The sequence below is a fragment of the Neolamprologus multifasciatus genome, chromosome 16 (genome assembly GCF_963576455.1).
Source record: "Neolamprologus multifasciatus chromosome 16, fNeoMul1.2, whole genome shotgun sequence".
Taxonomy (NCBI): Eukaryota; Metazoa; Chordata; class Actinopteri; order Cichliformes; family Cichlidae; genus Neolamprologus; species Neolamprologus multifasciatus.
Genome location: NC_140454.1, coordinates 7,761,455 through 7,789,042, shown reverse-complemented (window position 1 = coordinate 7,789,042; position 27,588 = coordinate 7,761,455). Strand labels below are relative to the sequence as shown.

General features: G+C 40.2%; 1 protein-coding gene across 1 annotated transcript; it reads right to left on the bottom strand.

Moving 5' to 3' along the window:
* Positions 1 to 589: 589 nt before the first annotated feature.
* sucla2 (succinate-CoA ligase ADP-forming subunit beta) lies at positions 590 to 26,831 on the bottom strand. Its single transcript, XM_085136029.1, has 11 exons — positions 26,704 to 26,831; positions 23,712 to 23,901; positions 20,664 to 20,763; positions 18,115 to 18,277; positions 16,015 to 16,143; positions 11,681 to 11,819; positions 9,521 to 9,682; positions 8,282 to 8,424; positions 8,029 to 8,149; positions 4,353 to 4,441; positions 590 to 2,842 (listed from the first exon to the last, which is right to left on the bottom strand). Exons 1-11 carry the CDS (start codon positions 26,785 to 26,787, stop codon positions 2,768 to 2,770), a joined length of 1,395 nt encoding a protein of 464 aa, XP_084992155.1. The 5' UTR covers positions 26,788 to 26,831; the 3' UTR covers positions 590 to 2,767.
* Positions 26,832 to 27,588: the final 757 nt, after the last annotated feature.

The window sequence follows — 27,588 nt, the reverse complement described above, 5'->3', positions numbered from 1 at the left end:
ACCCTCACCGATGGTCATGAGCTTATGTAGTGACTGAAAGTACGAGATGGCAGATATCAGCAGAAGCAAGCTTTCTTCAAGGGGTGGCTGGCCTCTCCCTTAGAGAAAGTGGTGAGTTCACTCATCCGAGTAGGGCTCAGAATAGAACCTCTCCACATCGAAAGGGGCCAGCCTAGTAGAATGCCTCCGGCTGTAGGTGTTCCTGGCACACCGAGGACCTCCTGCCAAACTAAGCTAGAGGTGGTGGCTGGTGAGAGGGAAGTCTGGGCCTCTCTGCTTAGGCTGCTGTCTCTGTGACCCATGCCCCGGATAAGCAGAAGAAATGGGTGGAGGCCTGGATGTAAAATAGAAGTATTCTCCACTATCTCACAAGACTATTGCAGGTTCTTGATTTCAAACTCATACAAAACATTAAACAGTTGCTCTTTAACAGGAAACTAAATAAAAGCTTCTGAAGCTTTATGGTGCCACTACATTCAGCACCAATTAGGCATTTTTTGGTAAGAAGATTAAACCAAAATAAATGCTCAGCTTTGTACAGTGTCCAAGACAAAACACACAGGAGACAAGAAATTCAACCAGGGAAACGTTGGTGTTCTCTGTATTTATTCTTTTCTTTTTCTTCCTTTGCTGTGCTCTTTGTGAGGAGCATAAATATTTTACAGAGCGAGAACATCAGTCTGGTTATTTACAAGATAAAATAAATGACGTACAACTCACAATGTCGGCTTGTGTTTGGAGAGCTGGAGGCGGAGGAGTAAAGGGAAGAAGGAAAAAAAAAAAAGAACCTACAGCCGTTTTACAGTTTGACTTGGAGGACCTAAGTACCCCAACCTTGACTCTGACTTCACAAACAGAAACAAAAAAAAGGAGCTAATAGACTGTGGCGCGATGGCACGACCGAACACACGGGAGCAGCAACTGCAGAGGTCTAAACCAGCAAATTATTCCATGGAGAGAATAAAGCAGATAAATAAAGAGCGACACAAAATTCCAGTGTCTTCAGCAGTCATCAGTCCATTTCTGGTGACTTTCATGCTCCAAGGGGGGAAAAAAAATTATTATGGCAGTAGTTCATTTAACAAGAAAGTTTCCTACAATGACCACTTTGAACACTGTGGTAAACCTGCAATCGGAACCAGTGACTTTTCTGTCCTCTTCAGTTTGAGCTCAACCGGAAAAACTTGTGACTTGTGAACGTCAACCTTCAGACTTCCTGGCTGCCCCCTTTAGACAGTATAACCAAGTACTGTTTGGATGACAGTGGAAGTGCTTGCGTCCTCCTGTTTTGGGCAGTTTCAATTTGGAAAATAATAATCTCAATATTAAAACACGAAGACTGCAACTGAAGACTTTTTTCATTATCTGTTTAATTATTTTCACACTGCCCGGGAATACATCAAATTCCTTATTTGGATTAATTAGCAGCTCAAAACAAAGAGATCTTAAAAGTATTGTCATGAAAGACATCAAAACAACGGCCTTTTTGATTTTCAGAGGGTCACAAGATGTGAACTCCACCTGGTGTAAACCTGGCAGGTAAGCAGGAGCAGTTTCCATGGGAACAGGAACGTGAACCAAGCTCTCTTGATTCACTTTGAGATCATTCAACTTTTGATCTCCATGTTCCTCCCTGGCAAAACTTGAGGTGCCCAACACAAACACTGAATAATTCATTTATTTTAAAAAAGAAAGTTAGCTGTGATGTATCACCTGTGTTCAACATACCCACACACGAGCTCCACCACAGCTGAGGCACAGCCCAAACGCCAGGCCCGCTCATCAATACTCGCTCAGATCCTGACATCGATCGATACGCCCGCAGGTCTGGTGTCTAATAATTCAGGCAAACAAATGTGACTCGTTCAAACCCGGGTTAAACCGGATTGAGCCGTTCAAACCTTCAGGTAAAGTCAGAGATGAACCCGAAGACCGTCCGTGCCGAGTGTGCAGTTTTGAAAGGAGGAAACATCTGCTGTGTCAGGAGTAATGAAGGAGGCTGAGGAACTCGTGCCTACAGGAGGTACAGAAATAACACTGAGGCCTGCATGGAAAAAAACCCACCAATAATAAATCAATGCTGCTGGTTCTCCATTAAGGAGAAAACTGAGGTTGTTTCCTCATGCCAGTGTCAAGCTTGCCAGCATGTTGTTTGTGTGTTTGTAGCTCTTCACTCACACACAAAGAAAATCGTGAATGGAGGAATACATTCCTATTTAGAGATTGAAAGGCACTCGTGCTAAACCGTGTAATGGACAGCACAAGTGGGTCCCAACTCACAAGCATTCAGCTGAAAACAGGAAATGATCCGACTCAAAAGAGTCCCAACCTGAACACCGAGTAACAAGACAAAGCTACTGTTTTTATTCTATTATTGTTTCAAAGTAGGTCAAAGAAAGTGTTCGCAACAAGTACCAAAGAAGACAGAAAGGCTCACCGCGAGTCTCCCTCTCAGGGTGGAAGAGAGCGAAAAAGAACGAGGAGGAGAAGGAGGAGGTTTGTGCGTATCAACTCAAGTGCAACTTAAGGGTATTTTCTGGGTTTGAGACTTTGAGTAAAGGAGGGAGATGGGGGGGGGCGCTGTTCAGAGTCGTGTCATTGTGCCACACAGCCAGAAAGAGGTTTAACAAAGGGCTAACCTAATGTGTCTTCTCTCTAGCTCATGTTGCTGTTTGATTGGGTAGTGGAGTGGCGTGTTGTTGATAGGCTGACCCAGCGGTGTGAGAGAGGAAGTGCTTGGAGGAAGAGATCTGAAAGGTTGGGTTTCTTAGATGGGCAGCTGGAAAGTGATGTCCACTTGAGCTTCCTTTGCAAGGGAGACGATTTCAGAAAGCTTTACAACCTGTGGACAGAGCAGAGTGGGCTCATGAAATAAAATTTAACATAACATACTTTTACAATTGACCTTTATTTAACCAATAAACCCGTGTTTTAAAAAGGAGACCTTTTTTTAAGACAGTCAATACAGAATGGTAAATGGACTGGTTCTTATATAGCGCTTTTCTACTCTGTCCGAGCACTCAAAGCGCTTTATACAGCTAATTCATTCACCCATTCACACAAGCACTTCTAAGCTTAAGTGCTAAGTAGCTAACATTCATACACATTCACACTCCGATGGATGCATCGGAGAGCAACATGGGGTTAGTATCTTGCCCAAGGATATTTGGCATGCAGACTGGAGCAGCCTGGGATTGAACCACGGACCTTCTGGTTAGTGGCTGATCCGCTCTGCCACCTGAGCTACAGCCACCCCAGAACAGATGACACAAATGATACAGGTCTCTGAAGTCATGCAACTGTTTCAATGGGATCCCAATCCTCCTCCTGACTGTGCTTGAAGTCTGAAATTCAGGTGTTATGCAGGTATTCTGCTTTCAATTTAGGGTTGAGACATAGTGCACTTCAGGTTTGACAGCTGACATCCCCATCACTCACAGCACTCTTGCTTCACTTCACATCATTACTACCAACTTAGCCGCTGACGTTCTACATTTATAAAACTTTTTCTAGAGCTTTTACCGTGGGAGTGGGCTGCCCAAGTGTCATCTAGAAGACGCGTATTTTTCTCTCGACGCACGCACACCTCAAACTCTACTTGAACAGTCACAGAGCAGCTGCACCTGTTAATCAGCTGATTAACAGGTGCAGTCTTGTTCTTGTGTTTTGTGCACTGAGACACACGCTGCAGTTTCATGCCATATCATATTAATTCTAAACTTTTTTTAAAAAAAAATTAGTTATTTTGGCAGAACAAAAATACCAAACACGACAACTACTAATACAGGTGACTGATACACGTTTCTTCACAACAATCTAAAGGGTTTTCATTCTTTCTCATCTTTCCTGAAAATCTTTTGTATTCCAACTCCAGAAGAACAGAACAAAGCCTTTCATTTCCTCGCTAACTCACATATCTAACAAAGCTGATCCTGCTCATCACTAATATCCTGTTTTTAGATCACATACAACCATTTTCCACATATATAATCGTTACATGAAAGCTGGAATCAGCCCACTTTTAAGCAATTAATCAAGCAGCTTAATTGGATGTGAAAAGTGTTTAGAACAGAGTAAGATTTAATAAAATGTTATCAAACTGCCCCCCGGCACACCTGCTCCTCAACCCTGTTCTCACATACGCTTTCACACTGTTGCTGCTTTCTGGTTACTTTGTGCTATAAATGTAAAGTGACGTTTTTCCTCACATTGGTTCTCTCTCACACACACAACTCCTCCTCCTCCTCCTCCTCCTCACATAGAGCGACACATCTAAAGGCCGGTACATGTCAGCTCTGCTCTCCCCATTCATGACGTGAGCATTTGAGTTGAACGTGGGTCTTTGTGCGTACCATTTTTGCAGCTTCGTCCAGGTCGTCGCAGGCCAGGATTTTCAGCGGACTGGCAGCAATCAGAGCTTTGGCGTCGTCCACTCTTGTTCCTGAGAACAAACAAAAAAATACGTGAAAAAAAAGTGAGTTTTTCAAAACAGCAGTACCTTTGGTCACCCTACAGCTGTGACACTGTCAGAACTGATAGAGTTTCTTGATACGGCAAACATTCATTTGGATGCTGTTGAATGTTTTTGAACCTCGAGGAAGCTAATAACCTCCTTGTGGTTTTCTGTGGACACCTGTGCCTCCTGTACTGTCCACCTTCAGACCACAGTTTCCATTTGCACTCGGGAAAAACAAAGCTGAATGTCTAAAAGGTCTTTCCAGAAGTTTGGAGAGCTGAGGAAGTTTCTTTGATGAAAAAGAAAACGTTCACCGGACCAAAGTGAAAACTCAATTTCCCTAAAACTACCCTATAACCTCCCAGCAGACAGCTTTTATTAAAGCTGCTGTCAGACAGCAAGCCGTTGCCTCCTCCTTTGTTTGGTGGATGCCTTCCCATTCATGGTCCAACTTTTTTCAGCTTGCCTCTGTGGCTTGGTGTGCAGCCATGGCAACCACAGATACAACCATAGGGGAAAAATGATAACGGAGGCTTATTTTACAGGTACTTCATCAGCAAAAAGAAGACAAATCAATGGAGATCAACAACATCTGCTTTAGTGCCTGATTATACAGACAGACCTCACAACCCAGAAAAGAATTACAAACAGAGCAAAGCAGACACATCCATTACAGAATTAACCACTGACACAAATACACAAACCCATGAATCCAGGATAAACCAGGAAGCAGTCTTAGACACGAAAGAGCATGTATAAACACACCAAAGTAACTTGTCAGTGTGTAGACACACAGAGTATATTTATTATTTTAAAAAAAACATTAAAATTTTAAAAGAGAGCATGTTCCTGTTTTGAAAGGAGAAAGCATGTCGTTGTGCTGATGTAGAGCCTTACAGAGGTGCTACTTGTAGCTCTGACTTAAAATCCATGAAGCATTTGAGTTTCAAGCTCATCGGTGTGATGCTTAAAGTTTATCAAAGTTAAAAACACCACAGATATGTTTAAAAGGTTACAAGACAGAATTTAACAGCTTTGGAAAGTTATTCCAACTACTTTTTTTACCCTTTACCACTAACTTTAGAAGATAAAAGCAGATGAAGCATACATGAAGGAATTCTTGCCTGCATGTACTTGATTATCAATCACAGCATTCTAGCAAATGATCTGCTGCAGTCCATCTTACCCTGCACTGCAGGGTGTTAAAATTCAAATAGCCTTCAGTGTTTTAGACTAACAGCAGAGTATTTCGTTTCAGATGACTGAATGACTGAGTACTCTGAAGCCTTACAGTATCAACCGCACTCAGTCAATTAACTTCATTTTGAAGGTAGAAAAACAAACCACAGTATTAATCACATCGCTATAGGTAACCAACAAAATCTCCGTTACATTCAACCATGTCCAAAACCTTTGTGTGTGAAAATACTCCCTGAAGAAAATATAAAATACAGATGATTCTGCTATATAATATTAATGAGCAATATTTTTATTGTGCAAATATGTTAAGTATGTCCAAACCTCTAAAGAAGCACACATCACTACAAATGAACTGAAAACATCTGCTGCAAACCACGAACTAGGATGTACTCTGCTAAAGAAGGCAACTTCCTCTGTTGTTGAACCTTTCACTCATATCTTATTTTCTCTTTGAAACAGATTTTATACAAAGTGACCTTAAAGCAGCCCAAGTCCATCTCTGTTCAGGTGACTCCAACAAGGAGTCATCATCAAAAGCCTTGTGACACTGCTGATCATAACATCCTATTTAAAAAAAATAAATAAAAAATACAGCATGCAAGGAGCAGCCAATCAAAAGAAAAGGAGGGTGGCATTAACTTTTTAACCCTTGAAAGCCAATCAGCAGTAACAATTGAAGCTTTTCAGAACTGAGTCATTTCTGTCATATTTCAGGCTTATAGAACAAAATGAATGGGTGTGCATCAGAAGTTAGCAAGGGCCTGGGTCTCTGACTATGCAGCTACCCAGAAACTATTATAATGGTGATCAAACCATGTCTTTGACATATACTGAGTCAAAACTCATGATTAAGGGGAGGTCAGGTGAAGAGGGGGCCATCAAATGTCGTTTTTATCAGGGAAAGATTTCACGGGAGAGGAGCTGAAATATCTCATTTCAGAGAGCATATGAACTGAGTGGCAGCACAGAGGCTCTGTACGTGATAAATAAGGAATACATTGATTATTTTCAACACGCAAAGCTTCCCTAAAATAAAATAAAAAAATAACACCAAAACTACCTGTCCTGTTCTTCACCAGTGCATTTACACTTGCAGACAAGACCACAGAGGTGCTAATTGAGATATAAGACAGAACTACCTAATGACTCCAATCCAACTTCAGAAGCGCTTCTACATCTTAGATTATAAAATGTGTAAAGAATAACTTTTAAAAAACTGATTAAACATGTAAACAGAAGGCAGCGCTCCTGTTTAATTCACGTAACATGTCTAAAGCTGCAGTGCAGTTACAGTCTTGGCGCTGGAACGCAAACCTCAGCAGCAGCATTTTGAGGTGACATCCTCTCATTTCCAAAATAGAAAACAGGAGCAGAAAATGTTACCCTGAGGAAAACTGAGAAATGTCAGCTCTGTTTAGGCTCCAAATACAAGCATGCACCATTTCTTTGTGCTTGCAAATTTCACTGCCTTGCACTGCCGAATGAATAAAGATGAGAAAACCAAATTGGCAGAGGAATTTCACCCAGTGAGGGATTCAGCTCTCTGGAAGGCCACAAAGGACCAGCAAATCTTTGTATTCAACACTTGGCCTCCTTTGATAATATAGAGTATGAATGTACATATGCATATATCACACGATATCACAATAATTCACACCTCATTTGTGTTTGTCGTTTTCTGCGTGTTTCCAGGAGCCAGACTTTGAAGTAGGAAGCATCAAATGAAACAGACGCGAGTCGTCCCCCCCTCAGCACTGCCAGCTGCTGCCAGTTAACCCGCCTGACAAGGTGGGGGAGAGTGTGTGTGTTTGTTTCCACTGGAGGGGGAGCCTGTGGCTGTGGTTGATCCAGAACATTACAACGCTGTGTTTGGGACCAAACCCCTGTCTATTTCCATTTCCTTTTAAAACAAGGTTTAGGCTGTTGGTCAGGTTGGTAATGAAATCTGCGTTACAAATATCTGTACTCGTTTTCAATCTGAGATACTGTGCTGGAGAGTTGTCGGGATTTCCTTGCATTCCATAGCTCGCTAAGATCATACATCCCTGAATTCAGCAAGATCTTCTCATGGAGGGATCCTGAGGGGCTCCTAGTGCAGATGAGATATATATAATCTTTGATCCTGATCTCTGATCCTATTCCCAAATCACTTCAACTGGCTGCTACCAGATGTCTGAGGTCGTTATCCTTTCGTTCAACATTCAGAAGGAGGGAGGCATCAATCCCCCATCAAATTCATGGGAAATTATTTAACAACAGTAAAAATTTAAATAAGGATAAAGTCAAAGCTTCAATTTAACAAGTTAATGAATACAATGCCACATTTTAAATCCCTTTAAGAAAATTTTAAAAAATAACAGTTTGTTCCTCACCTTGTAACCGCACAACGATGGGTATCTTGAGGTTCAAGTCTCTTACAGCCATGATGATACCCTGGGCGATGACGTCACACCTCATAATTCCTCCGAAGATATTGACCAGGATAGCCTGAACCTGAGGAAAGAAAAGAAAAGAAACTTCATCAAAAACTGAATGTTGAAGAGCTCAGAGGGGTGAGCTACATCGAGCTTCAACAGTTTCCTGTTTAAAACCCTGAACAGCCTTTGGAAGCTGGCATCTTCTTACCCTCCTGTCAGAGGTGATGAGTTTGAAGGCCTCCGTCACCTGATGAGCTGTGGCTCCTCCTCCTACATCCAGGAAGTTGGCTGGTGTGCCGCCATGGAGCTTGATGATGTCCATGGTAGCCATGGCCAGACCTGCTCCATTTACTAAAACAGACAAAGCCACTGGTCAAATGATTCAGGCAGACGGTTTTCTTCTTTTGCACTGAATATGTACTGGAAAAAAAAACCCAAAACACTCATTGATAATAAGACTGACATTAAATGGAAACGCATTACATATAAATCACAACTAAAAGAGCTCCTACTATGACAGTGCTGTCTTTACACTCAAAGTCTGGTCTGATAATCGTTATAAAAAGCCAATTGGTGATAGGCTGGTAAGTTTTAACTAACTTTGAACTAAAGGAGCTCAGGTGTGTACTTCTAGGTCTGAAATTAACTGTACTACTTCCTTATGTGATGTGAAAGTGGTTGGAAACGGTTTAATATCCATTTTGAAATCTTTAAATGATGACAAAACATCACAGACTCTCACTAAAAATAGTTTTTACACATGGAAACAAGACTTGGATGCCACTGTGCTGTAAAATACCACCCCACTGTATTTATGAGTCCCTCGCACTTTGAGCCAGTAGAAAGTGTTAGAGCCAACAACAGCTACCGAGTTTGGATATTTTTAAAGACGTAAGAAAGAGGAAAAAAAACACAGTGTATGATCTGCTTTTCATTGTTAAGACACAGAATTGTGTCAGATAAGCTAGCACCGCACTGGACACAACACAGCAGCTCAGCTGGACCTGTGAACCGTTTCTGAGACGTTGTTTAAAGTAAGTCAAGAAAAACAAACAGTTCCACTAAAAATCCATGTGTCTTATTTGGTGGCTTTAGGTTGTGGGATGCTGTGTATGGAGTTGAGGTGGCTAGAGAGTTTTTGGGAAAAAAAGACAGTAAACAGGAGACTGACAGACTGCAGGATATCGCAGGACAAATTAGCAAGCTCCTTTTTTTAATCTATAGATATCCATATCTTGTCCAGTTTGGTCATATTAATATCTCTGGGTTACCATTATAACCTATAACGTTCATTTTCTGTCTGGCATTACCGAGCATTATGGGAAATGCAGTACCCAATCAGGATTACAACTGAGAACATATCTCAAAATGACCACCAAATAAGTTCAAAAGCTATAATAAACACAAAAAATGAAACTAGCTTTTCTGACATTTCGCTTGGACTGACCCAGACAGCCGATGGTTCCATCAAGACCGATATAGTTGAGGTCAGCCGTGGCAGCCTGCCGGTCCCGCGGGTCCTCTTGAGTCCAGTCCCGCAGTTCAAACACTTTCTGCTGGCGGTACGCTGCGTTGGAGTCAAAGTTGATCTTGGCATCCATGCACATCACTGTTGACATGGAGACACATAAGATTTTGACATTAGAGGAAGATCAATGTCAGCTCATCTCTCCAGCTGCCAGAGAGTCATGCCATGGGGGAGGGGGGGGGGAGAGACTGATCAACTCTGGATCAACTCTGGGACACAGAGTGTTTCCAGCACTGGCACCAGGAATGTAAATGTGCAGCAGAGTTCTTTTTTTCTAAATGCACATCACCTCAGAAATGATCAAATAATTGAATATGTTGAGGAGAGAGTTTTGCTTATTAAAGAAACAAAAACAATTCAGGAGGAGAACTCATTTCTGGCTACACTTTGCTAAAATGTCTGCCTTTGATTATGAGTACAAGGAAAAAGGAACACTCTGAGCTTCACTCATACCTGAACAGTAACCGCACGACAGAAGAACATTTCTAACATGTCTGTAATCAGCTGGCTACAGTGAAGGAAGCTAAGGAGCTTTTTTATATTTATATATATGATCATGCAGAAGGAGGACCTAACATCTCATCAGGCGCTCAGCACAGTGTTTGGCACAAAGGTCAGCGGTCTCCTTTCCTCACAACTGTGTTTGAGAGCTGTGATTCATGCCTGAGGAGCTCATCACTGTGCATCAGGCAAAGCCATTAACTCTGACTCACTGACAGAACAACACGCACACCTCAGACTGAAATCAATCTCCTCATCATCTCCAGGATGCTTTCATGGATAAACCCCAGTGCATTCCTCCTTGCCAGAGAGTCATAAGTCCGGTTAAATTAGTCTGTTCCGCAAAATGAAAATGACCTTTAGAGGCCAAGAGCTGCACAAGCATACCAACCACACACCATTCACATCTCAGTCAGCAAGACTGCAAAAAACAAAAAACAAATAAACAAAAAATGGTGGTTGCCCAGTGATTGCATTGAATATTTTACTTTAAAGAAGGGTTGCAAACATTTGCCAAAAGATTTGGTCAGTCTGCCAATGAGCTGAACTCTCTGATGAGTCTCTTTGCAGTAGCAGACTCGACTGGTCACCGGGCAGCTTGTAGTCTGGTTATATTAAGGTTACCGAGCACCAAGTCACTTCCCAACTAAACAGTCGTCCTGAAGCAACTATATCACTATTTATTAAAGGTGATTTCTGTGCATGGAGATAACCACAGGTCTGTGATTCCCAGGGATTTATCACAGTTAAATGGCATACTATCACAAAACAACCCCATTCAGTTGCAAACTGATAGCAGAGTCTTGATTCAGTTTTATGACAGCCAACTGTGACCGGTCACAGGTCTGATCCCCATCTTCAAAGCAACCATGTCCAAGGTAACAAGATTGCTACTTCATTGCATAGGATTGCAATAAATGTGGTTTTGCAGCAGCCTCTCACCACTGTTTTCCTTAATAATATTATTTTTGGATTAAGACATAAAAAAATGTAATTAATTTTTACGAAATGCCATCAATGAAATGAATGGCCATTTTTTAGATAAACAGATTTACAAATCCTTAAAAAAATCCCAAACTAAATTTGGGCACCTGCATGCTTTTTATTTGAATACATGCTGAACTGTTCAGTAAGACCAAACTGCTTTTTACATTTATTAAAATACCATAAAATAATGCCATTATATTCCTTTTTCAGGCTGTATTTCCTAACCTAACAGTGACTCTGACTTCATCTGTGTTCAAAGAGGATGTTTTCTTTTTTGTTCTCCAGACAACATGATTAAAAATTCAATGAGACAGAATGTGTGTGATAGTGAGTGGAACAGTGATGTTATGACTCAGAAGGGAAAGATTAGTCTGTTCTAACTCAGGTTGCATCTCTGATGGATTTTAACAGTTTCCTGCTACTGAACGCTTAAAATGTGCTCAAAACAACTGTAAACACATTTGTTTGCCCACATGATCAGGTTGTACATCACTCCAAACAGCTGGGTTAGGTTAGGGGAAAAGGCTAGACAAGACCCAGCACCACCCTACAAGGACAGAAACACAGACAGGTGCATGTGTGTGCGCCTACCAATGCCAGAGGAGTCTTCCACCATGGGATTGATCTCGACCATTGACGCGTCATACTTGATGAACAGATTGTACAGTTTGACCATGGTCTCGGCTGCCTCGTTCACCAGCGCTGGCGGGAAGCCCATCTTCTGAGCAACCTGCAGACAGATGTACTTTGTCAAAAAAAATAAAAAATCAGCAGCAAGCTATTTTCAAACAAATGGTTGAGAAATGCCCAAAGAATACATGTTTATAGCCGCGATCCGGGGGTCAAACATAAAGCCCAGGGGCCAAAATCGGCTTGAGAGAGACTGTACTCCGGCTTTGGAGAATGTGAAGGAGGAATTTTATACTTTTAGGTTCAAAGCATTCGCTACAAAGTAATTAAGTAATTAGAAAGAAATAAACTTTCAGTATTTTCTTTTTTTTTTTTTTTTTTTTTGAATGATCAAATATCTTCTGTTTTATAACTACGAAGCAGCTTAAATTAAAGTGTACAGCTACAGAAAAAGTTCTGGTAGGTCATTGCCCAAAAAGTCTTGCTGACAGATTTACTTACCACTGCAGCATTTCTTTATCACGTAGAAACACTGAGCATGTATGGTTTACTTACATTAAGATTTGTCAGGAATTAAATGTGTAGTAAAACTTTTGTACACTGAGAGAAAGGGAGTTCTGATCATTATCAACAATGGCATAAGAATTATAGCTTGATTTAACCATTTCCTCTAACTGTCCTGATACCTTTAACGTCTCTCAGCTCATTGTTTTGGTTCTCTTGGTCACATATGTAGCACTTTGTCTCATTCACTGCTCCCACAGAGCTTAATCCTGTCGACATTAAGACTAAAGTGAAATTTCAAACAGAAACAGTAGCTTCGACAGGTCTCATTAGAAGCACGGAAGGCCTGCTGGGTCTGTAAGAACATCACGTTGTTTGAAAAATGTGGTCTTGGTGGACAAAAATAAATGCAGCGAAGGAATATCAATGCTGCTCCATCTAGTTTGAAAGCCCTGCAATCAACGTATATTGAGTCTCTGCTTTCACTATGACAACCAACATTTTCAATATTCAGAGCCAAAGAGATGTGCAGCAACAGGGGAACAGGAATAAAGTGGAAAGGAAAAGAAAGACAGAAGTGAGACAGGGTGGAGAAATGAGTACATCTGTAAATAAAATAAATCAAGTCCACCAAAAACAAGAAAGAACTCCAGCATTAGCTTCTGAAAGTCAGCTGATAGAAAAATAACGAAACTCATGTTTCTTTTAAAGGTGATTAGAATAATTTCTTCATGAACTGTGTTCTGTTTGAATGATTTTCTTATTACTACAATTCCTCTAACTTTGTTTTTAGAGAACTCAAGTCAAGAATCAGTGCTTAATGTTTCTGAGGGGAAGAAGCCATTGTTACTTTCACTTATACCAAAGCAGGTGACACTGGGTCTGTCCTGTTGTGCATCCTAACTGGACAGACTGATGTCCAGAGGTTTAACTGACTTGGTGTAAGACTGCAATGATCAAGTGTTCCCTTCATTTTATTTTGAGCAGTACATATTTACAGTGGTAAAAGACTGATGGCATCTTCCATGAGAAAACCCAACAAGAGCTGTACAGATACAGCTTGCAACTCTGAAAGCACTCCTGCTGATGTAAGAAGAAACAGAGGGAGAACCTGATGAAGCCTTCTGTAATTATGAATTCCAAGTTGATTTATGTCAGGAAACAAGCAGACATAATGTGTCATGGCTACAGGGTGATCACTTCATCTTTGTAGTTTTTTTTAAAATTGAAATTATTATTAAGATCATGTTTCTTTGTTGAGCGCATTTTTTTTTTAAGATCGGTCAAGAAGAAGCTTTTGCAATGTGCAGATGCCGTGATAATGATTATTAAACATGATAGTTTTGTGAAAGCTGTAATGTTTTGAGTTTGTTCAGGTGATCTGGAAATAAACTACAGTTAATGGAGTTCATGATCCAAGCGTGTTTGAGTGAACACACCTGAGTGCTCAGCTCAAGTGTGCTGAATTTTCCCCCCTAGTGCTTCTTACTTGTTCGGTACATGTAGCAGGAACATCCTCACTCTCTCACAAGTAGCTGCTCAAGTAGCTGTAAAGTACAGCAGCTACATTACAAACACTGCAGCATCATCTTGTTGACAAAAGGTAGACCACAGTGCATCAGAAAGTATTTGCGGCGCTTCACTTCTTCCACATCATGTTACAGTTACGTTGTCATTTTACAGCCTTATTCCAGAACGGTTTCAAATTTCACCGCAAAACTTTACACATTGGCCCATAATGACAGCAATAATAATGATGAAACAAACATAATGACACAATTACAGCCTCAAGTCATTTTTAGTATCATGCTCAGTTTTGTGTGTGTGTGTGCTTTTTTTAATATGATCTGCTTCTTTGCAGAACGTCTCAGGCTCTAGACTTTATGCGGAGCGTCGGTTGGCAGCCATTTTCAGATCTCTCCAAGATGTTGAATTGGGTTCAACTCTGGTTTCTGGCTGGGCCACTTGAGGATATTCACAGAGTGCTCCTAATGCCACTCCTTTGTTATCTTGTCTGTGTGCTTATGGTCATTGTCCTGTTGGAAGATGAACCTTGTCGCAGAGCCGAGCGCTGGATGTGTCTGTACATTGCTACATTCATCTTTCCCTCGACTTTGACTAATCTCTCAGTTCCTGCTGCTGAAAAACATCCCAGCATGATGCTGCCACCACCATGCTTCACTGTAGGGATGGTATTGGCCAGGTGGTGAGCAGTTATGAGAGTTTGATCTTTGTTTCCTCAGACCAGACAATTTTGTTTCTGATGGTCTGAATCTTTCAAGTGACTTTTGGCAAACTCCAGGGGGGCTGTCATGTGGCTTTTACTGAGGAGTGGCTTCTGTCTGGCCACTCTACCATGCAGCACTGATTGGTGTAGTCCCCAGAGATGACTGTCCTTCTGGAAGGTTCTCCTCGCTTCACAGAACAATGCTGGAGCTTTGTTAGAGAAACCATCAGGTTATTGGTCAGCTCCCTGACTAAGGCCCATCTACCCTGATGGTTCAGATTAGTCGGGCAGCCAGCTCTAGGAAGAGTCCTGGTGCTTCTTTCACTTGCAGATGATGGAGGCCGCTGTGCTCACTGGGACCTTCAATGCTGTTTTCTGCACCCTTCCTCAGATCTGTACCTCAATACAATCCTCTTTCAGAGGTCTACAGACAATTCCTTGGTTTGTGCTCTGATATGCACCTTTAGCTGTCGGACCTTATATAGACAGCTGTGTGCTTTTCCAAAGTCACGTCCAGTTAACAGAATTTACCACAGGTGGACTCTAGTAATGTTGTACAAACACCCGACAGACGATCAGTGGAAACATAATGCAGCTCAATTTTGTGTGTCACAGCAAAGACTGAAAAATTCTGTACATGTTATATTATTAATAAACTTGCAAGAATTGCAAGCAAATGTTTTTCACTTTGTCATTATGGGGTATTGTGAATAGAATTCTGAGGTAGAAAATGAATGCAATCTATTTTGGAATAAGGCTGTAATTTGACAAAAGTGAAACACTGGGAATATTATCCTGATGCACTGCAGGAATACCCAACCCTACCTACACAACCTGTTGTCCTTAAAGAACAAGCTTACTCCTTCATAAGGACTAGAGCCAGTGTCTTATTGAGACTATTTTAAAATTAACTGATGACATTTCTTTCTTCATCGCCGTTATTGTTTGTACATCTCATGTGAAAATCTGATTCTGTAAAAAGCTCCAGCTGAATGTTTGTAGAGTCATCTTTGTAAATAAAGCAGAACACGGAGCATTATTTATCTTGCTTGGCACATCATCTAAAACAGGATAGGGTTTCTTTTTCCTCTAACAGATAATTTTAAAGGCAAACATCAGACTGAAAAATAAAAAAAAGTATTATTAATCTAAACCAGGCACCAATTTCATACTGTAAACATGAGAAAATATCAGTTGTTTTCTATAAGCCCTGGAAAATGATTATAACTTAGGCTCAGAGGAAAATTTGGGATGATGGGCGGAAATTTGTCATTAACGGACAACAAACTAAAAATTCAAAAAACCTTAATAAAAAATACGTATAAAAATATGCTAAGAAGAATGCAACAATTTCTCCAACCAATGACCTTGTTTAGATAAGAGTTAACCTTCTTTAAACAGCAAAGAGACCCTTGAGATTTAGACATTTTAGCACTCACTGCAGCATGAACGCACACAAACACACTCCCCTTTCTCTTCCTCCAAGTCTTCCTGCAGCCCAATCTACAAAGTGGGTGCACCTTAAGTCTGTTTCATGACTTATTATATCTACAATTGATTGCACCTTGACAGCCTGCTCCATCTTAATGCCCTCCACGATGTCGATGGGCTCCTTCACAATGGCATCTGGATTTTCCGCTGCAACATCTTCGATGTTCACGCCACCCTGTGAGCTGCCAATCAGCACAGGGCCCTGTGGGACACAAGTGGGAGGGATGGGGATTTAAAATCTTAGAGTTACTGCAACGTTTTTGTTTCGAAATCTGTGAAGCCTAATAGACACCTTTACAAAGAAAACGGGTGATTTAATAAGAGTGATTTTATGCAAGGAGGTTTTGACTATCCTCTCCCAATAATTACAATCAAAATTACCTTCTGTTTTTTTACTGACCTGGCTGCTCTTCCTGTAATTTAAATCAAATCTGAAGCCACATCCTTCAGACTTAAAATTCATCTTTTTCTGTGTAAAAACTAAAAGAAGAATTCCAATGTCTTCAAACCTCTCATAACAAAAGCAACAAAGTAGTCTGTGCTTGCACAGTAAAATCACCATCCTCATAATAAAATGCAAAAGACAACAATAAACAATTGTATAATCATGTCATTTATCTTCAGATTATTTTCTCCAACCTTCACAAACCCTCAGATTTTCTATTTAAAGTCGTGTAAAAAAGGAAAAAGAAGAAACTCTCAGACCGGAGTAAGTAATTTTCATTGTTGTTAGAAAAGCAACACTAAATAGTTTATAAAATATGAAAATACTTATTAATTTCACATTCATCTGATTGTCAATAGGCTAATCACTGAGCGTGCTGATTGCTTGCAGCAGCTTCATAAACACAGCAGCATAGAGGGAAAAAAAATAAAAAGGTTATCCACACAAGTCTTCATGACTGCACATCCTAAGGAGGCTCCTCAGATCACAAACCCTGTTTAATACAAGGTTTTGTTCCTGAGCTGAGACCTCCTTATTTCTGCTGTGATGACGGCAAAATACTAAGAAGGAATTTCTGTGGTGAGCAGCATCTTTATCCCTTTCTCCATACAGTAAGAACACGTGGAATACATTACAATAAGAATTTTATATACTATATACAACAGTGTGCAAACGTTTTAAACACATAAAATTCTTGCTCACCGCATAGTTCATGATCTATGACTGGATGATCAAGTTATAGACACAGTCGACACAAATGTTAGCAGCTTTGCCTAATTATGAATAAAAACCTGAACATCCAGTAAAGCATACAGACTCACTGAACCCAGGAAAAGATCCAGTGAAAGTGTTAAAATTCTTAACACATATAAAAACAATGACTTTATACTGGTGTAAATCATGCTGAAGAGTCTTTATCTTCAGTATTGTGCTGCCATCTAGTGGTCAAAATCGAATTTAAGCAGGACAAAATCTGTTAACTGAATCACGACTTTTTTTTTTATGAGTTCAATGAAGATGAGTCAAGATGCATTTAAGCACTGACAGATGAATCTATGTGTGCTTTGCTTAATTTGGTCATCTGAATGAAAAGATGAGATGTGGAGGTGCGATGTACAGTTTCATTACAAAAACAACAGTTAATCTCATCTAAAGCTTTAATTTCACATCTAATTTTTGTAGTTTATAAATTGCCTCTAATTTTTTCAGAGCTGATTTTTCTTATGATACAGATCTTAATTTAAATGAATGAGTAATGTGTTTAAATAAACAAACAGCAGCAGCTTGAGCTTTTCACACTAGGGCTGCAGACTGTCAACAACTCAACTAAAATGATCTAGAGCTCATTCAATCCCACACAGAAACATCATGAGATTACTGTAGTGTAAGTGTACCTTCCCTAACACTTAGACTAATACTAATCACCTCTACACAGAGACTGATGGGTTATTAGTAATACTAAATCTGTGATTTTTTGGGGCCATTTAGGGGAGGAGCAAAGCCTGAACACCATTCAACATAAAAAATGTATCACCTCCTCTAAAGGTTTGTTTGAAAGGTTAATGCATGATTTACAAGACACAAAGAAATGGCCATTAAGAGCACTCCTTTTGAACTTTTCACCTTTGTTGGATTTTTTTAAGGAAATTCATTTCCCCTGAACAGCATCGTTCTCAGCTGAGCAAACACATCATTTGGCTTCTTGTGGGTGCGCCTGTGTTCCCTCACCTGAAAGGACCTCTCCATGGTGATGGCAAAGTAGTATTCTCTGCGTGGGTACCTGCGCTCGCAGATGAACACCTGGTTGCAGATACGACCCGCCTCCCCGGTCTGCTTGGTGTACAGCTTTCGACCAATCATCTGAGATGAAATGTCTCGGGCTTCCTCTGGCCTGGAGATGAGGAGGAGACAGGAAATTTAAAACTTTTTAATGCATAACAAGTAAATTAGAAAACTTATGAAACAAATAGATAAAAACCTGTAAGGACAATACAAACTAAAATTATTAAACAGCTACTTGAGTAACATTTATATCATATCTGTCAGCACTACTTTCTTGAGCTAGTCAGTAAGCAGGAGAATGAGGATGGACACAGTTACCAAGGTTGTAAGTGTAATCTGCTCCGTGTATTGTACGGTGCAGAAAAAGTCAATTTCCACTCTTTACAGCCTTTGTCCCCTAAACAACAGTGTGCAAAGTCTGTGCAGTAACTTCTGAAAACAGATAATAGAACAGGCTTGTCAAACTCATTAAGAGGAAATGAATAGTCCAATTAATTATTTTGTTCTTCAGATGAAGTCTGGAGTTCATTTTTATCCATTTTTCAGTATTACTGCAGTTTGTTGCTGCCCCACTGGAGACACTTTGCCTAGTAGGCAGCATTTTCCAATTACACAGCAGTCAGCTGTGCTAAATAAAAACTAATGAAGCACTTTGATGCCTACAGCAGCTCAGATATTCAATCAGCTCTACAATCTGTAGGCATGAGAAAAAAACGAATCCTACCTATAGAGATTGAAAATGTGACGTCATTCGAGGGTAAAACCACAAAGAATTCTGGGAACTCGTGGCAAGAGGTACTAGCACACACAGGCTTTCAATTGAAATCAGTTACACAGCAATAAAAAGAAACACAAAAAACTGTCAAGAAGCTGTTGTATTATTAACTGCAATAGCCGGTCGCATGACAGCCACGGGAAGCCGACGGGTAAAGAGATCGTTTTTTTTATCGGATTACGTCGTTGAAGAGAAATTATTCGAGCCATGTTTCTGAAGTAAAAAGAGGCGACGGATGGCCTGGATTGCAGCCATTCAAAGACCAAATATAACGTCCCAGAACATCCAGCTCACAGGTTAGTCTGCTCCAAACATTTCCACAAAGGTCAGTGTTTTGTAGTAGTTAATACGTCATTTTTCATAACATAATTGGTGATATAGGTTACAAACAAGTCTGGCGCTGAACAGAAATTTTGGCGCTATGCTATCACTAATTGCCCAGTACGATTACAGCATACAATATTATTGTCACTGCTACATTTCTGTAATGCGAACCAGAAATTATTTCCACTACTAATTAAAAATTATTTCCACTACCGTTGAGCTCAAAGGTCCTATTAGTAAACGGTTAACGACTGTGTATTTATGAAGACGATTTGTGAGAAAGAAGGTATTGGAACCAGAGAATGAACGTTTTGCGGTGCTGCAAATGCTTGCATTTGAAGCGGTACTTTGATTGTTTTGCCACGAGTTACCGGCATGCAATGCGCGAAAGTCACGTGGTCTGTCAATCTCTATTAGGAGCAGAGGCGGGGTTTCCAACGGTATATTAAAAGTAGGTTAATATAGTAGGAGACAAAAATGGGGGGTATAGAACTTACTACTATTTACTACTTTTTGTTTTGTTTTACCAGTTCAGCAGATATACACTTACAAACTTTTGTGTGTGCGTGTGTGTGTGTGTGCGTGTGTGTGTGTGTGGGTGGGGGGGGCAACCAGCAATGATTTTAGAGAAGCAGCTGTTGGTGAGCATCAGTCTGGGAGCCTAAGGCCATTTAAAAAAAAAAAAACTTGAAGTCCGTACGTCTGCAGTGAGAGAGGTTAAACATTCAAGACCCCTCACAATTTTCCAGCAGTGGAAACAGCCCAGAAAATCCACAGCAAGTGCACACTCTGCAATGCTAAGAAACTACAAAAAACACAGGAGCTACATCTCAGACCCTACAGACCGTAGCTAGCATGTCAAAGTTCATGATAGCACAGTTGTGATGACTTCAAGTTATTTAAGTTATTGTTGCTAAAGAGTTTTTATAAGCTATCGAATCGCAGGCTGTTTTTCACAAAAGTGCATAGAGTCGTGGGAAAGCATTCTTCAAATGACCGTATATTCACTACTCAAGGTAGGGTAGGTTAAATTGATTAGCACGTAAACATGGTCAAACATCATTAAGGTCTCTAAACACAGCACTGTTTCTTCATACAGAAGGAGCTGAACTCCCTGGTGTCTTCCACCTCCCTAGGGTGATCGTTATTTACCGTTATCTCTCCTACAATCTTTTCACTCCCATGGCCAACACAAACATTTCCTGCTGATCTTGTTTCGTGTTAATAATCTTAAACATGGGTTTTACTGTGAAGCAGCAAAACATACTCTTTGGTACACGCGTAAGTGAGGACAGGATTTTATCTAAGATGTGTTTACATATAGACAATCGTAATTTAGCTGATTTGTTTCCAATAACGACTTATTTTGTTTAATTATAAAGGGTGGGTTACTTACGAGTAGACAATCCTCACTCCTCCCTTTAGTCCACCTTCAAACGTCCCTTTTCCTCTGCCGCCAGCCAGAACCTGAGCTTTCACCACAAGGTCCTTCGAACCTAACACACACACACACACATTCATCAATTACACACTGTGATATTAAATGCACTAAATGTCATAGTAACTAATCAGTTACATGACAGACCTGCCAGAAATGAAGTTTGTACATTGTTAATAATAAAGTAAAAAAAAAAAAAATCCTGGTTCTCTGTTAATATTTACACTCACATATTTCAAATGTGTGTTTGCTGCTTTATACATAAATGTACCAATCACTGCTCTACTTCAATTTTGATATTAACAGAAACAGACCTCCATTTGTATTCTTTCTGTAATGACACAACGTTTAGATTAACTAATTTGATCTTATTCTCCTGTCACGCATAAACAATATGGCCAAAGGCTTACAAGACACCATGATGCTTTTGCAATAATGGTTGAGTTTAAAAGTGAGAGGAAGGACTCCAGTTGGCAACTAACGCACCCTTGACCGTTTCAAAAATATGCAGTGACCCAAAGCTCCGGGTCATAGTTGAGTTTTATTTGAAGGTTTGTTCACAAGTTTGGCTTTTGAACCAGTGTTCTTCAAATCTAGGTGGCAACTTATCACTAACTGTGCTAATGTTTCATGATAATAGTTAGTTATATACACATTTAGCTTTAACGTCTTTAAGACGCACACAGCATGTTTCAGTTTTTTCTGGGACTGGGGGGGGGGGGGGGGGGGTGCGTAGCTCAGTTTAATCATTTCCTTTTATCTTATACTTGGCCTTGGCACACCCTATCACAGTTCATCCTCTGTCTCAAACAAGCTCTTTAGAGCAGTCTGTAAAATTTCTTAAAAATTTTGATGAAATTAGAAAAGTGGAGGACAAAAGAAGACGTGGCAGCAGCCAGTGGAACCACTCAGCCTCCTAGCTAATACACGTAACGTATCAAAATTTTACATCGTCTTATTCTTGATTTACCACATTCACAAATGTGGGCGTCCAAGCCTCCTCAGAAATGGTCTCAGTCAAAGGGGTCAAGGAGTCATTCTTAAAGACCATAAACAGCAAAATCAGACAAAAACTCTACTGAAAATCAGTGGCAGCAGGTCTTATGGAGAGATCAGTCCAGATTTTACATATTTGGTTCAAATCATCATTAATATATACCGGGGGAAAATACAACAGTGAATGTCTACAGCCATCTATAGAACATAGTGGAGGCTTTGTCATGTTTTGGAGCTGAATTTCATCCAGGGACGCAGGAGATCTTGTCAAATTGGTGGAATCATGAAAAAGTACCATCAGATTTTGATCCACTGCGAATTAACATCTGGAAAACATCTGACTATCAATAGCTTCATTATCAGCATGACAATGACCACAAACACACTGCCAATGCAGTGAAAGCATGCCTGTATGGACAAACAGACAGTGGCCTCCCAAGAGCACAGACCTTAAAATTACTGAATCAGTGTGAGATCATCTTGTCAGAGAACAGAAAATAAATGTCAGAAAACATCCAAAGAAGAGTTTTGAATGTCCTTTGAGAAACCTGGAGAACAATTCCTGAAGACTACTGAAAGACATGACAAGAAATCTTCCTAAGAGAGTTCAAGCTGTGCTGAAGAATTAAAGTCTTTATACCAAATTTTGACTTTCAAGCTTCTTCTTTTTGGCTTATATACTGCATTTCCATGTATGATTGAACATGTGTCAATAAATAACTGCAAACGCTTCCCATTTTCCTAGCAAAATAAAGAGATTAGGGGTGGCTAGAAACTTTTGCAACATACTGTATATGCCCCCCCCCCAAAAAAAGCAGTAGAGAACCAGCTTAGCTAAACAAGTCTTATCATATCACATGTCTCCTTACTGATAGAGGAATATAACTTCACACACAGGCAAAGTAGGAGTAACATATGAGGAGAAAAAAAACATGGCATGCAGCTCCTTTCATGTTATTTACAATGAACAAGAAACAGGGTGTGTATTGATTCTAACAGGTGCAACTTCTTTCTATCCAAGAATTGTGCACGCTGAGTGTCAACTGATACCACTGAAGCAGAAGATGGCTATGTATAGACTGGGTGTGCGAGAGAGTCTTTCTCTGTCTGTCTCACTCTTACACTCACGCACGCGCACGCACACACACAATGTTAGAAAAGCCTCCAAGTGGCATTCAGGTCCAGAGGGGTGATGAAAGAGTTAGCAGCATAAATGGATAGTCACGCCACTGGGTTTGTCAGAGAGTAATAGCGTGGTTAAAGTCAAAACTTTCATTCCATCTCTTTAAATGCTTTCAAGTCAGACAATGGGGTCAAAATGTTTAACACCTGCATCTTTAAAGTTTTTCCATTTCAAACATAGCTCTAAAGTGCTCTTCTTGCTCATATAAGACCAACCAAAGAAAATCACCACTAGTAAATCCACAACAGTGGCTTGGTGGTGGACCATTAACAGATAAAACATTCATAACACTACTAAAGCACACTACATTTAACGTGGTAGCTAAATTCAAAGGTCTCCAGACTGAAGTTTGACAGAACAGAGTTTAACTACAGCGACTCCAAACGTAAGACTGCTGTACTTAGTCAAGTTTGTGAAAGTGATGGCTTATACTTGTTTATTAAACAAGAATTGCAATATGTGATTGTTTGGAATAGAAACAGTACTAATGTAATTTGGCTTCTTACAGACAAGGTTGTATTATGATTCATTTAAAACGTTAATGTTGCCACAGTCAGTTCACAATCAAAGCATTTGAAGTTTAGCCTGCTGGGTTTCTCAAGGCTTCTGTAATTAAATGCATATACAACATCTTCAAATGTCAGTGCTTCTTTATCCATTAAAGTGTGAAGCTGTGCATCTTGACTGAGGTTGGACATTGTCTTTAAAAATCACTTAAATGGTCACTTAAACTGTTCTAAATAACAGAACTACAGTTTTTGGTTTTTTGTCCTTGAGAAAAGGACAGTGAAAGTGAACTTGCTTGTTAACGACTTGTTCAGCCTTACCAATCTGCTTGGCCACAGCGTATGCCTCCTCTGAGGAGTTAGCCACCATGCCGGCCGGCACAGAGATGCCGGCCTCTTTCAGCAGGCCGATGCTCATGTACTCATGTAGCGAGAGGTTCCTCTGCTGCTGCTGCACGTGAGGGGGCTGGGACACATGGCCGCCAAACAGACCTGAAGAACCACCAAGAACCTGAAGGGACAGAAAGAACAAGCACAGGAAGCAGTGAACTTAAAACCAGTACATCTGCCATCTTCAAATGTCAATCTCTTTTAACTCAAAACAAGCAGACACATCATTGTGTTGTCTTTTCCTCGATATTGCTAGAGCAACATGTGAAAATCGCAGACACTAAACCCACGAGATAAAATTCCTACAACACAAAACATAACCATCCTTGGAGGGAGAGAGAATCGTTCACAGTCCGTAGGACCACAAAAGCAACACTGGAAACTTCAGCTACTCAAAGCATGTCAGCTGGGCATTAGACAATCACGTTTATTTCCTCAACTAAATCAGTGGACCAAAAGAAAAATACAACCTTTTATTTTTGGTCAAGAAAAAAAAAAAGAAGGCAACTGGCTGCTTTATTAGGTACACCTGCTTCACATATTTACTTATTAACACAAATATCTAATCAGCATTTAGGCAAATAGGCATGGTCAAGACAACCTGTTAAAGTTCAAACTCAGTATCAGACCAGAGACACAAAGCGATTTAAGTAACTGTGACGGTGGAGTGGTTGCTGCTGCCAGACGGGCTTTGTCTGAGTACCAGAAACTGCTGATCTGCACCTCTAGAGTTTACTGAAAAAAGAAAACATCCAGTGAGTGGCGGTTCTCTGGGTAACAATGCCTTGTTGATGTAAGAGGTGATAGGAGAATGGTCAGCTGCTTTGAACTAACAAGAAGGCAACAGTAGCTCCGATAACCACTCAGACTAAAGCAGCAGAAACTCACACCAGGTGCCACTCCTGTCAGATTAGAACAGGAACTGAAGCTCACCGAAAGCAGTCAACAGAATGATTCTGGATTTTTGCTGTGATATTCAGATGATAGCATCAAAGCTGACCATAACAGGCTCCATCCTGCCTTGTTTCAATAGCTGAGGCTAATGAGGTGGAACATTCTGGGGCCTTAAGTACAAACTGATCATCATTTAAAAGCTCTCACTGTACTCAAATGGCCTCCACGGTTACCAGATCTCATTCCAACAGAGTACCGTTAGGATGTGATGGAACAAGAGACTCACACCATGAATGTGCAGCTGACAAATCTGCATCTGTGTGATGCTCCATGTCAATATGGACTAAAATCTCTAAGGAATGTTTCCAGCCACTTGTTAAATCTGTGCCATGGACAATTAAAGCAGTTCTGAAGGCCAAAAGGCATCCCCCCTGGTACCAGTATGGCATACCTGTGACTGAAGTAAGTGTTTAGCTAAAACAGAACAAGAAGAACTAAACCTGTCACGGTTTTTGAGGTTTCAGATACCAGACAATTAGTCAAACATTACTTTGTTCTGTTACCTTTACACACTATATAAAATTATATCACAAGCAAAAGTGTGTGTAAACAGACATTGTTAACTCTAATAGGTGTGCACACACTATCAAGATTATAATGAACAGAAAAAAAAGGGAGCAACTGAAGACTTTTTGTTGGCTACTCAAGTAAGATTTTTAAAGTCCCTCTTGCAACCACATAATGTGCAACACATGTATTATTTCACTGTTACACCATACATTATAACACATTTCCAGATGGATAACTCAAAAATTCCTATTGATGAATACAAATGTAGGCAAACGGAGTCCTGACAGGTAGCCTAAAAAGAATCAAACAATTTAAAGATCACTGTTCTTTTTCGTTGATCTATATTACACCTTTCAACCATCTTTCAAACAAGTATCCTATAAAAATTTTTAGCTGAAAAAATGCTAATATTTTGTCACTAAATAGCGTATTCCGAATTGTGGACAAAAGAACTGAATGCGGTGCTTTTAGAGAGCTTCAACAATCTGCAGATACCTTTTTAGTAAAACAAATGTAAAGCTTTGCTGATGTTATCAGCAAAACAGAATGTGTCAAAATAAGTTTTACATGCGTTTCAAACTTTCACCTAAGATGACACAAAGACTTCTGTTAAGAATGCTGATACTTTTACCACCGATAAGACAAAACACTAAAACCAGCTGTTTTGTATTGTGTAAGTCCTCTTCATGCTTCCAAAACAGCTCCGGACTGCCAGAGCACAGCCATGAGACCACTGAGTTTGTCCTGTGGTGTCAGGTGTCTGCAGCAATGTCTAGGCTGGTGGTATCAGAAGAACATCCACCAGAATGTCGAGACCCAAAGCCTCCCACCAATACGACACAAATAACGTCATTCTGCTCAGTGTAGAGTATTCAGAGTTTTGCTGGCTCTATCTTATGGGGGGCCTGGTGTAATGGACTCCCGGTTGAATTGCGCGCTCTTCCCGGTTAGATCTCTTCCGTCATTTTATCTTGCTGTTCCCCCCGTTGTATATTTACAGCGTATCTCTGCAGTGAAAGCTGTTTATGCTTCCGAGCCTGAGCGGATTTGGCCAGATAACTTCCCAAGAAGACCCAGCGGGACAGAGAGCACGGGGGAGGAATTGCTGGGATGGGAGCTGTAGCAGCTGCCGGTGGAGGTCACTGAGCTTCACTGAGCATATCCTTCACCAAGAATGCCGTTCACAGCCACACGAAGTGTACGGCTACAGAAAAGACTAAGGGCACAGTGATTCTTTGGCCGTTTACTGCTTAATCTGGAGATTTGACAGCCGACCATGCTAACTATGCGCTAGTTAGCGTGTTAGCCAAAATAATGGAAACTCAATCGAGTTGTGCTAATGTCAAATTTGACCCTGTCAGATTCGGAGAACTTTTAACCCTGGGGGAAGGTGTGGTGCCATAACAGACACATTCCACGAAAGCCCAAACGTTGTCTTCCGTTGTGGATACACACTTACCTTACAAGCGGAGCTAATAGTGTTTCTAGCCCCTGAAGTTCTCAGGCTAGCCGTCAAACGGCCGCAAATCAGGGACGTCGCCATGTCTCCCTCTACAGCAAAGTGGATTGAACGCGCATGCGTAGTGCGATTCCGAAGCCGCCCTCCTCTCTGGTAATTTCAAATGCTGTCGGAAACTTCACAATTGATGTTCAGTCCCATGAAAGGAATGTTAGGGCCAAATTAAAAAAGGAATATATATATATATATATATATATATATATATATATATATATATATATATATATATATATATATATATATATATACAAAGTTGAAAAACCATTTTGAGGAAAACATTCAAAATACTATTTTTTTTAAAAACTAGGAATTAGTATTTTGAGAATAAAGTCGAAATGTAGAGATTCAAGCCCTCTACAAAGTGCCTTGCATAGATGAGCTAGTAAAATCGTACTCCAGAATCAATTTATGTTACAAGTAAATTGTTTATTTTTAACCATAAACACAATGTGCAATCTCCACATTTTGCCTTTCCCCCCTCAAAATAATTTTTTGAGTGTAATGTCGAAATTTCAACCAAAATCTGAAAATGAACACAATTTTTTATTGTTTTTTTCTGAATCTGGCCCTATTACTACCATTGTACAATGCTTAGGATGAAGGACTCAGGGTTAGGGTAGTATACTGCTGGTGTGTGTTCAAATATCTGAAAATATGCATACTTACTTTAAAGAATAAAAATGAGCATTTAAAAAGTAGCTAAATGTATTCATTTGTTTTAAATATCCACTTTGTGCCTATTTCCCCTTTTCATAACACTGCAAAAACTCAAATAGGCTACATCACATAATTTTAATAGCATACTGCAAAAACAAATCTTTATTT